Source organism: Sceloporus occidentalis, unplaced genomic scaffold (assembly GCF_023333645.1).
Source record: "Sceloporus occidentalis isolate IW3139 unplaced genomic scaffold, rSceOcc1.0.p SCAF_3, whole genome shotgun sequence".
Classification (NCBI taxonomy): Eukaryota; Metazoa; Chordata; class Lepidosauria; order Squamata; family Phrynosomatidae; genus Sceloporus; species Sceloporus occidentalis.
The window spans coordinates 117,448,160-117,460,236 of NW_028316983.1; the positions used below are offsets into that span (position 1 = coordinate 117,448,160).

The 12,077-nt window shown below is 37.9% G+C and overlaps 1 protein-coding gene across 6 annotated transcripts in view; it reads right to left on the reverse strand.

Annotated features, from left to right (window-relative positions):
* The window catches only part of LOC149316618 (axonemal dynein light chain domain-containing protein 1-like), a 59,341-nt gene that overhangs the window by 29,078 nt on the left and 18,186 nt on the right, over positions 1-12,077 (reverse strand). For all 6 annotated transcript variants that reach the window (XR_016280509.1, XM_089515935.1, XM_089515937.1 and 3 more), the window contains 9 exons: positions 11,822-11,943; positions 11,261-11,401; positions 11,066-11,170; positions 9,709-9,829; positions 7,713-7,814; positions 5,151-5,317; positions 3,379-3,457; positions 2,871-3,105; positions 1,588-1,804 (listed from right to left, as the gene is read on the reverse strand). Coding sequence is in view for 5 of the 6 variants with exons in the window: in XM_089515935.1 (XP_089372061.1) it covers positions 1,588-1,804; positions 2,871-3,105; positions 3,379-3,457; positions 5,151-5,317; positions 7,713-7,814; positions 9,709-9,829; positions 11,066-11,170; positions 11,261-11,401; positions 11,822-11,943 (1,289 nt within the window). In the remaining variant the exon portion in view is untranslated. The remainder of the gene's footprint in view (positions 1-1,587; positions 1,805-2,870; positions 3,106-3,378; positions 3,458-5,150; positions 5,318-7,712; positions 7,815-9,708; positions 9,830-11,065; positions 11,171-11,260; positions 11,402-11,821; positions 11,944-12,077) is intronic.

The following is a 12,077-nucleotide window of genomic DNA, read 5'->3' on the forward strand; positions in this document are numbered from 1 at the left end:
TGTCCACATCGTAGCTGCCCATCTCTGTTATAAAATTATGACTGAAACGGGCTGAAAGAATCCACAGATTCTGGCCAGCGTAAACAGTTCCTCACACTGCCTAAGCGACAGACCTATACGAATACTCTTAAGAATACTCTACGACACAAACTAGATGTTAAACCCATATCCAGTTTTGTTTCTTCCACCCAGGGTCTGTATTCAAGTGCAAAAGAGTGGCAGAAAGAAGGACTATTTAGATCTTTTTGTCCTGTCATCCATCTTCTCAGAAATGGAACTTCTGAAATGGCTTTCCCTTTCATGGAGGAAAATACATAAGAGTTTATCACACGGGGGACAATTGGAAACATAAATTGTGATTAACCCATGATAATCCCACAATTGCACTAATGGTTTTCACATGATGTCGTGTTCAAAGTGCTATTATCCCATGATTAACCTGTGATAATCCCGCAATTGCACTAATGGTTTTCACACAATGTCGAGATGAAAAGTGATTAAAGTGCCATTATTCCATGAATAGCCAGGGAAGAAACAGCAGCAAACGATTTACAGGATTTTCCCGTGAATGAGTTTTTGCTGTTTATTGCCTGGTTATTCACGGAATAATGTCTCTTGTGTTAATATCATTTTAATCGTTTTTTAATGTCAATTACGCAGTTTTCACAAGTTAATCACTGTTTAAACTCCACATTTCCCCCTGTGTAATAAACTCTATAGGGTGCTTGTATCTCATCTGTTTTGGTCCTAAGGATAATAGTGAAACTTAAATGGTCTACTTGTTTCTTGACAAAACTGCAGTGGAAATTCTTCACGGCAAAAATAACAGCTAATTTCAGCAATAAACCACCACTAATACAGTAATATAGGGATAGGTGGCTGATTCGTGCCTAACCTTCAGCAATTCCCTTCAACTGATTTCTCCCACCCTATTGTTAATATTAACCAACAGAGAACCCTCACATTACTATGCATTATGGGACTTTAGTATTTTAGTCTATAGTAGATGGTACCACTTTTGAGAGCATCATCATAGAAAAATGAACAATCCTATAAACAGAAATCTAAAGCATGAAGAAGAGTAATTCTAGCCCACCCATTTGCCTGATGTGCTGGATTTCCATTTGTGAGGCATTTTCAAAGAAGCAGGGCATCAAAACCTGTAATCTCATTGCAGCAGTAGTGCAGTGTATACCAGCACCTCGCTCTGCTACACATGTACAGTAAATCTATGACACAGGCAGAGCTTTAACTTTAACCCAGGGTGTTCAATAATGGAGATTCTCTCAACTCTCAGCTGAGATGCTCAAACAGATTGCTCTGGTAAACCTCCCAAAGGGCAAGGTAAAGAGTCCTTGCTTGCTTTTCTGTAGAGGACAAATGTTTCTGGGCTTCAGCATTCTTATAAAAACTACTGTTTAGTGTCTGTTCAAATATATTAACACATATGAGAGTTCAGGTGAGTATTCAGAAGTATTCAGTTGAGCATTCTGTTACCTCAAGATTTCTACTGAAAAAATCACCCAGATAAAATAAAGTTCTCAAGACAGTAAGATACAAATAGTTTTGAGAAAGATCTGCTCTTACGGTGAAGCCTTAAGTGTTCTAAACTTTCGTTCCTCTGGTGTCTCACTGGTACCAATCAATTTAAACAGATCATCTATCTGGACCAACCATTCAGAAACACTTTGGAAAAATTTAATCCAGTCAGTTTCATGGAATCCACCCTTCTGCTTGCCAGCTAGTAGCTTAAAACTCCAGTCCTCCAAACTGTGAAGTAAACTTATTAAAATCCTGGCTGACCCTGAAGAACACAAAACATATAAAACAAAACATGATGTTAGCAGAACGAAGACAGCTGGCAAATAACACATTAAGGACAGAGTAAACATACTGTGTATCCAACAACAGGCAGAGATATTATAAATTGTAGTAAGTTGCAGATTTACTAATTGCCTGGCATTTACTTTAATCAATAACAAAATATCAGGCATTAAAATGAAATAACATATACCAGTACTTTTCAAGTACAGCACTAGTTTTCCTGAAAGGCCTCTATGAAAAGCAGGCAATAGGTTTTGACCAATGCCTCTTCGTTAATACTTCAGGAAAATATGGTGTCCTTTAGATACCCAACCTTGGTTTCAATTTCTTTTGACATCTGGGGCCAGCTCTGAGGGCCAGTAGGTTTTTGACCAATGCTCCATCATTAATACTTTAGGAAGATAATGTGCCCTTTAGATACACAGCCTTGGTTTTGTCTTCTGTTGATATCTGGGGGCCAGATCTGAGGGCCACTTCACCCTATTGCCAGCTTCTTAGCCTAAGTATTAGGATGGAGTTCCTACCAGACAAATTCTTTAAAAATCAGATTGATCTAAGGCACAGCACAAGCCAATTGTGTTGCATGTAAAATTATACCTTCTTTATTTACTATTGTGCATGTGAACAAAATATTTGACTTCAGGGAAAACATGCTTCTAAATGTTCCAATCCATAGTTTACTTAAGTTTGTTCCATCAATGGCAGTGAAAATTTAAAAGCATTCTTTAAAAAAAAAAAGACTAGCACTTATTAGCCTATTGTATTTCCCCATCTTATCCTGTTTTGATCATTTGATTATTCATTTTGGAGGAGTGCAAGTTCCCAGCTGAGAGCAAATGTGACCTCTAATTCTGAGTTGCTGTCAAAAGTGCTCCAGAAAAGCCTTTACTGTTTGATTTTGCTCTATATATACATTGGACCTTGCTTCCAAAATACTTAGAATTGCATATTTAAAAAATCTTATCAGGCAAAGCTTTTTCATTTGTTCTGCTAGACTCTTTTTCTACCCAAGGAAGCCCTTTATGGCACACTCAACCATTTCTCACCATTCTCCCCACCAATCCTCCTGCGATATTGTTCACAGAGAGTGCTGGATTTTTTGTTGATTTCCTCCAGCAATTTCAACTCTGGAGGCATCTTGCCATGGAAATCTCTGTGGCGGCTAAGCACAGCAAATCCCAAGTCCACCCACTGTTTTTGTCGAGTGGCAGCTGTTCTGAGAGGCTCTTGTCTCACTAGAAGCATATCTCCTCCATATAATGCCAATTCCTCAGTCAGTATCTGAAACAGACAAACAAACAAACACACTGTAGTTTTGACCAAGAAAGCAAAATTCTGTACTGATGCGGCTAAAATCAGTGAAAATAAAATTTTAGTAAATATTTAGGCTTTTATTATGTGTATACATTTATTATTCATGCTTTATATTTTACATTTCATATGATACATTTATATTTTACTAATGCTCGTAGTATGTATGTATTTTATGTATGTTTATGAATTTTGGAATATGGTCATTCAATACAGTCACTTACCACAACAAAACTATTTTACCTTTTCCCAGGCTTTGAGATCCACTAGGATTTGATCCAGCAAAGTGACTGCCTTTGTCAAAGTGTAACTTCCTTTTCCACTAAAATGTCAAGGAGGGAAGGCAGATATTCCATGACAAAGAATACAACAAATAGTAAATAAACACATTCTGTAAAAACATCTTACTTGAGAGACTATATAACAAACTTACAGTACTATTATCAGGAATTACGTTGTGCTTCAGGAAGCATACCGCCCATTTCCAATAGGCTGGCAGAATTTTGCTAGATTTTGCAGGGGAACCTAATGGGTTATGGTGAGAGTGTCTCCTCAGTCTAGGAGCACATTACTGAGGACTTGAACTGTCTATCAAGAACTGTGAAACAATCCTCTGTAAGTTAAACAAAAAGGCTTTATTTCTGAAGTCACAGTGATGTTATCAGGAAACCGTCTTAGGCAGAACTAGGTTCCACCCCCACATACCATATACAAAGCATACAGAAGAGTAACTCTCATCATATATTTGGTGGGCTAAAGCTGCGATTTTTGTTCCCATAACATACTATAAGTCTCCTTAAGTTTTGCCAGTGTTTCCCACCTCAGCTAACTGACAGCTAGTTGATAAAAGCCTCACAGAAAAATTGCACCCACACACATTTGGCATTCCAACTGCTCCTCTTTCCTTCACAGATAGCGCCTATTAATCAGCCTGACTTTCACTACTATGAACAAAAATTAACCAGTCCACATATAAAGCACATATGATCAAACAATACATAATTACACAGCCACATGTTGTACTGTGACCTTAACGCAACTCTATTAACGTAACGTAACAATAGCACATCAAGTGAGCATATCCATCACAGGCCTGTGATGCTACTGTCAATAAAAGAAATGCAAACACAAAATACACATTTCAAGCATTAAAACATGACAGGGTTCACCAATCAATTAATTTTATTTACGGTCTTTGACTAAAGTAGATAGGGTTAACCAATCCTGACACTATCTTATTTGTTTTAATTTTTTCTGGTAGAAAAACAGGGATGGGGGGGAGGGGGCTTAATATTATTTGATCATGGCCTTAGGTCTTTGGAAATAGAACTAAGAGGCAGAGGGCAAAGAAATAGTTCTGTTTTATGGCTTGAATTTAGGCAGAACAAGACAGGGTGAGTTTGGTACTATGAACTGTTTGGCTGTGAAGCTATTAAATTCAGAGATTCTCGGGGAATTTCATGTAGGATTGGTAGGTTTGTTGCCTATTGCTGTCAATAAATTCTGCTTCTGCAGCAGTCTAAGGCATTCTGACAATCTTTAGGAAAGGAATAAAAAACACACCTCAACCACCATAATTCTTTTATACACATCTATGCTAGGACTACACTGAATACAGCCCTGCTCACTGCACCTAAAAATGGATATTGTACAGCTGGAAAAGATACACAAAAGTGCAGCCAAAATGATTGGACAGCTTGAGCAACTTCCCTTTCAAGACACATTAGAAAATGTGAGTCTTTCTAATTTACAAAAAAAGAAAAATAGCAAACAATAATGATGAATATTGCTATCCAAAACAAAAATAAAATTAAAAAATATTTTTAGGATTGATGTTTTAGATCAGGGGTGTGTGACATCAGCCTTAATTTAGAGCTCAGGGTAGAGCAGACATTAGGGATAAGACCTAAGTATTATGATTCCACATTAAAACACAAAGGACTAGCATATTTCTCATGTGACTGGTTAGTATTATAGAACCACTCAATGGCAAATGGTTACTCTTCAAGACTCACAGAATGTGATTGTTGAAGTAATTGAGCCATCCATCCAAACCATTCTGAATACTTCTTGCCCTCTCCCTACTAGTTCCTTCAGTCTGCTGCACTTCTGTGCCAATTTGGCTCAAGAGCTCCCGAAACTCCTGTGTCAACTGTTGTAGAGTTGTAAGATCAATGGCATCCTAAGTATATTACAAGTAAAAAAATGAAGAGAAAGCCATACCAAGATTAGATTGGATGACACGAGTATCAAAATAACAATTTAAAAAAAACTTTTCTGTGATGGATATTTAAATTGCTAAGCAAATTATGTTCATCATAATTCCACAGTGTTTACCACCAAGAGCTCATCACTGCAAAGTTAATTGGATATAGGTGTGGTGGAAATTCCTTGTTGAAATAAAAAACTATAGAAAGATGGAGTCACCTTTGTCAGCCAGAGAGATGGTTTTTGAAATAAAGGCTTGGAGTTTAGAAAAACTAGAGCAAAGGAATAATGAGTGCATCTTGACCTGGATGGAAGCTGGCACCAGTAAAAAGACATAACATAATGTACTGAGATAAGGACATTCAGAAGCAAGGTTAGGAGGAAAGCCACTGAATTCCTACAGGAGGGGGTAAGGAGTGATGATGCAGTTTTAATATATGCATGTATTTCTGTTCTGATTGTAAGAATTCTGTATGTTTAAATTGTAATTAGCCAATCAGGTGTATTGAAGAAGCTTCTTTGTCTTGAATAATATAAAAAGAGCCATTTTGCCTTGTTCGGGGTCTCAGCTTTTGGAACTTGAATTCCACTGAGTTCATTGTTTTCCTTTGTCGACAATTGGAAATAAACTTATGGATTTTCAATTACTAGGTCCTCTTGCTAATCCTATTGCTCTGCCAATCCTAGAAATTTAAGTTTCCTGAAATTTCTGTTACATAGGGGGTTGCAGATATATTGTTGTTAACAGTGTGAAGCATTGCACACTGGGCTAGCTGTGATGCAGTGCTGCTTGCCATAAGTCTCAGCTTTTAAGAAATTCTTACTATTTCTTGGGATGGACTGAATTCACTTTATCCCCTCCCTGCCCCTACTTTTCTAACAATATGTGAGCAAAGACATAGAGTTGGAAAGGATCACAAGGATCATCCATTTCAACCCCCTGCCATGCAGAAATACACAAACAAAGCACTCCTGACAGATGGACATCCAAACTCTGTTTAAAAACCTCTATAGAAGGAGACTCCACCACACTCTGAGGCAGCATGCTCCAGACCAAAACTGATCTTGCAGAAGAAAGAGCAGGATATCAGGAGAAAATACTATGTTTGCCTATATCCATGAGGAAGAACTCCACATGGTCTGAAGCTATGCATGAAGTATTCAAGCAAAAACAGCACATCACATTTACTGATATAGATCTATCCCTAGAATGACAATTGGAAGATGGGATGAATATCTGGGACATTAGTATCTAGAATGTTTTGAATACTATATATATATATATATATATATATATATATATATATATGCATAGCCTGCTAGAGCCCCAAGGTGATGTATAACAGTTAAAAACAGTATTTAGAATGCTAAATATAAATAGATAAAATAGAAGCAGCATTGTTTTTTGTGGGTTTTTCAGGCTATGTGGCCATGTTCTAGAAGACTTTCTTCCTGACATTTCACCAGCATCTGTGGCTGGCATCTTTAGAGAATGCTTGCCTGGAAAGGACTTGGGTATATATATTGTGTGACCTGGAAAGGCAGGCGTGATTTGCATGTGTATTGTCTTGTTGCTAATGGCAGGCCTCAGGCTGGGAGGGTCTGCAAAGAAGCATTACTTAAAAATAGACTAAAATAATTGCTTATTAAAATAGCTTCTAAAAAGCCACACATAGTTATAATACACACAAATAATCTTCTACAAAATACACACAGAGAAGCTTGCTCAAATATTGATCTGGTGAGATCGTCACCAAAATTGTCAAACTTCAGGAAGTTAGTGAAAATTTCTACAAAATTTCTACAGAAATTGTAAAAAAAAAAACCCAACAAAACCCTGGTACAATGTCATTGGAATGACCAAACTTCCATGATGTTAGCAGCTTGCACTGTGCCCAGAAACTAATAGCCAGCCAGTGAAGTGACTTTAAAATAAGTGTTATCTGGTCATGCCTGGGTTTTCCAGTGACCAACCTGGTTGTCATGTTTTGTACTAATTGGAGTTTCTGGACTAGGCACAAGGGTAGCCCCATGTAGAGTGCATTGCAGAAACCAAGTTGTGAAGTTACCAGTGAATGTACCACAGTTTCTAGGTCTCTTACTTCCAGGAAAGGGCACAGCTGGCGTATCAGCCAAAGCTGATAACAGGCACTCTTGACCGTCGCATTTATCTGATTTATCATCTGGAGCGACAGATCAAGAAGCACCCCCTGACTGTGAACACAGTCTTTTGAGGGGACTTGGACATACAAGCAGGACCTGGACATATAGGACACATTCAGCCTTCCTGGAACAAACAGTATTGGATTCATCACAGATCATACCACACTCTCCCATTACCCAAAATAGGTTTCTCAAGTAAATGCCACCTGTGATTCCATAAGCAATGTGAAGTGCCTCATGCCTTTAAGCCAAGCTTTTTCACTGCTGTACATTCTGCGAGCCAAGATCAGCTTATTCTTTTCAATCACCTAAAAAGGCACATTAAAAGAACATTAAAGAGACAGATGAAATTCATAGGGGCTGCATGCACACTGCAGAAATAATCCAGTTTGACACTACTTTAATTGCCATAGCTTCATGCTATGGAATTCTGGGATTTGTGGTTTGTCGTGGCACCAGAGCTCTATGACAGAGAAGGTTAAATGTCTCACAGAACTACAGTTCCCAGGATCCCTAGCGCTGAGCCATGGCAGTTAAAGTGATCTCAAACTGCAATTAGTTTTGCACATCTGTTGATATCAGGTTTGCATTTTTAGTGGCCTTTCTGGTGCTGAGCCTCAGGTAAGGCATCCTCTGTTATCCAGTTCACCTCTGCCCCTTCCACCCAAATATTTTTTTTAACATAGTTATAACCAAGCATGGCTGCCCTATTCTTTTTAAGGTCGTCCTCTCATCTGATACAGGAGGAGTTATTTCATCTAATCTGGGGCCAGTTGCAAACAGTGTCAGGTGCCATGTTAACTTCATTGAATATGTTTGATAACTGCATTCTCTCAAGAACTCCATAATAAAACATATTAAGTAAAACAATTACCTTTGCTTAAAGGCAGATACTAGATCCCGAGCACTCTGCTCAGGACTTGTCATATTTGCAGCACCTAATTAAATTATGTTGATGTTACGCCAGTATTGTTCTGATACAAAAATATCTGTTAGAAAACTGCATAAAGTGGTACAAATCAAAAGAATTTGATTCAAAAGAGATGTCTATTTTCATTTGTTCAATTGTTCCTTTTAAAATTAATAAACTGATGCAGAAATGGGACTGAATAAAAGTGTGACTGGAAAAAAAACATTTGAAATGAGACAAACAAAAACAGATAGGATCATCTGTTCCCCAAAAGACTAATGATAGGCTCATAAAAGGCACCAGTTAATAATCTCTGGCTCTAACTGAAGGCACTGTGCTTCCTGTTGCCCTTTGTCATGCTCTCCTGTGATCCTTTATGTAGCCTACCCTCTTCTGACTCTTCTTATCTGATCTGTTTCCAAAGTGGGAAAGAACAGCATCACACATTGGTTATCACCAAAGTGACACAGTGACACAGGCACTAAAACTAGCTGGCCAAGAAACCTGCATAACCACAAGACAATTTGCTCATCAAAGAGCAATGGAGAGATACTATGTGAAAATTCTACATTCCCAGAAACAAAAATGGAATGCTCATTACTTTTTGGAAAGGTTGGATTTTTTTTCCCAGCAGTGGATGGAGGTTTCCTAGAATCATCATCATCATCATCATCATCATCATCATCATCATCATCATCCCATCCTTCTCCAAAAGCTGGGACTCAGGGTGGCTAAAATGGGACTCAGGGTGGCTGAATGGGAAGATCTAACCCATATGTAGATGTCTTCCTCCACGGCTGGTGGGGCAGGGTGGGAGGGATGACTTCTAATGTATTGCAAGAAAAATATGATTTCCTCCAACCATCCACTTAAAAGTGAAGGTACCTGGAGGGGAAAATGTGGTCAGTGTACATTTGTTGGGGGTGGGGAGCCAAACAATAAGAACATTGTTTGGAAAGGCCCTTTGTTCTTTGGCTGAAATTAGTTAACAATTTACTTCTTGAAGTTACCTTGCAAAAAATCAGGAAAATCAGAACTTTGGGGGGTGGAAAATGTTACCTCTTTGTTCAGCTTGAATAGATGTAATGTAATGTGTCCACTCTTTGTTTCAGTTCATAAATTAGAATAATTTGTAATTTGAGGATAAACCTATTTGCTACTAATTTTACACATTTAAAAAGTTATGTAAAGTGACAAATTATTAAATTGAAAAACAGGAAAGGCAATAAAAATACTCATGAATCTGCCAGTATTGAATAGCAAGAGCACTCTGTGCCTCTTTCAGCAGCTACCTTGAGAGCCAATTCATATGTAGCATTGCTCCATAGCTCTTTTTCGTGGGTTAGCTGTTGAATCTGAGCCTCAAGTCTTGCTCTCTGCAATTCATACAGCTGACGATATTCATCCAAAAGGCTAAAAGAGGAATGAGTAATGAGATATTAATATAAAGGAGACTCCAACATTTGCCTAAAGATATCAATTTCCTTGATAATATCCTCAACAGGTAGTTGGGATGGGAAGGTAGTCACCTATTCCTTTCAAAGCCAGGTTATTAACCAGATCAGAAATGTGAACAAGCAAACTTTTTTTTTCAAGCCATGGACACAATAGTACACAATCCTAACATAGTAAATCACTTAAGAGCATAGTTAGTCAGCATATTCATCACATGAAAAAGTCAAGCCCTGACTGTTGTGAAAGCTGAAGTGCTACGTAGTTGAAATGCAGCTGACACTAAAGGACATGTTGTAGGTATTTGCCATGACATTATGATACAGGAAAGAAGAGAATGTTGTTGCTCAATGGCTTTGATCACTTGCCATCTTACTCAGCTAATTAGCTTCAACAACTGAGAAACAAGAATACCAGGGATATCAAGTGATCAAAGCCTAACAGCAGTTGCTTCCAACTTAGCATGGCTTCAAGGCAAATATTTTCAGCTTTACTGTTAAATCACAAATGCCTTCAGAATTATCAGATCAATGCCTGACTTCTTTTCATATGTTGACTGTAACATGTGGTAAATGTAGTAAACGGTCAGGCCCCGCCACATGGGATTGCAATCTAACTATGATCAGTTTTAAAAAGCAATGAGGAAGGACTATGAAACTGACCTGCTGCCCACTGAGAAGAATATGGCCTCCTAGAGATAGGTTGGCATGTGGGGAAAACCCAATCATAGTGGATTGTTCCTCTGTGCCAATAGGTTACATAAGAAGAAGTGGGTCACTTTGGCATAGGACTCTGTGGAACTTTCTCTACCTGGAGCACCATGCCAAGTGGCCGGGGGGGGGGGGGGAGTTTTCAGTAATGTTGAGTGAGTAGGGACATTTTATAGCAAAGTTAGAAGCTTGCTTTTAAATATGTTCAAGCCTGATAGTAACTATATCTATATCAACTGTTATATCAATTCCTTTTTTCTCATAATAATCAGAAATATTCCTCAAGCCTTTATTTTTCTTGGCCCAGAGGAGATATCGTATACTACCTGCAGTTTCACAAAGTTCACCCCTGAATCAAAACTGAAAAATGTAAAATATTTTATGAAGCTATTTAGCAATGATGAGGACAAAGAAAAAGTGATGTTGCTCCAAGTAAGGTTCTATGTTGCTTTAACAATGCTACCCTCCACCCTAATCTGGAACTCACTTTGCATTCATCTCAGAATCCCATATGGCCTTTGCCAGCTCCTCATAGGCTTTTTCAGCTTCGAAAGTTGCTCTGTGGTCATGCTCCCGAACGGTATTCAGCTCCCTGCAGTTGAAAATAGAAACACCATCAAGTGTTTTGTACAATCACACCTTTTATTCATAGTTGAACAAAAACAGCAGTCAAGACAGAGACCTTGTCAACTGTCCTATTGCCTCCTTGAAATGAAATAACTCATCTGTGATGTGTTTGTCCATCACCCTCTGTGCCATCATTTCTTTGTATAGATTCTTCATCTGTCTGGGAATCCGTTCCAGCAACTCAACATATCTTTGTCTGGAAGAGAGAGTGTATCAGAAGAAGAAGAAAATAAATTTTCAAGGCAGTTGTTTAAAGGGAGAATCCTTTCTTAGTATAGCTGGTAAATAACTAAAACAGAACAGACCTTTGGACTTAAAATCTTAATAATCTAAATACATACAAAATGCTCAATATAAAACTATACTACAAACTAAAACTAATTTATCTGTCATGATAGATTTGTCTGTAGGAAGGATGTTAACAAAAAATAGTGCATCATTATAATTACTATCATGTGAACTAAAAATAGGTAATATTTTTAAAAATATCAATGGCAAGACTTTCAAGAAGACTTTCACACAGCACTTTTTCTGTACTTATATGTAGTTACCCATATCATGTAGTCAAAACACTAATTTAGCCCACTTCTTCTCTGAGTAATTTTAAGATGCTAACCTGAGCTTGGAAAGAAGCTCCCCTCGTTCTGCACACTCCACACTGACTTGCCGGATTATTTCATGAAACACTATGTTGTAGATGTTCTGTTCCACCTTCAGCACTTCTAGGACATTATGCATCTTAGGAAAGGTGCAAGGGAAAAAATTACCTTTTAAAAACTAAGTAGGAAAAGGTGATTGCTTTTGGATATTATAGGAAAAAGAAACTAATGAATTTGAACCACTTGTGAGAGATTCACACTATGAATGAAGTT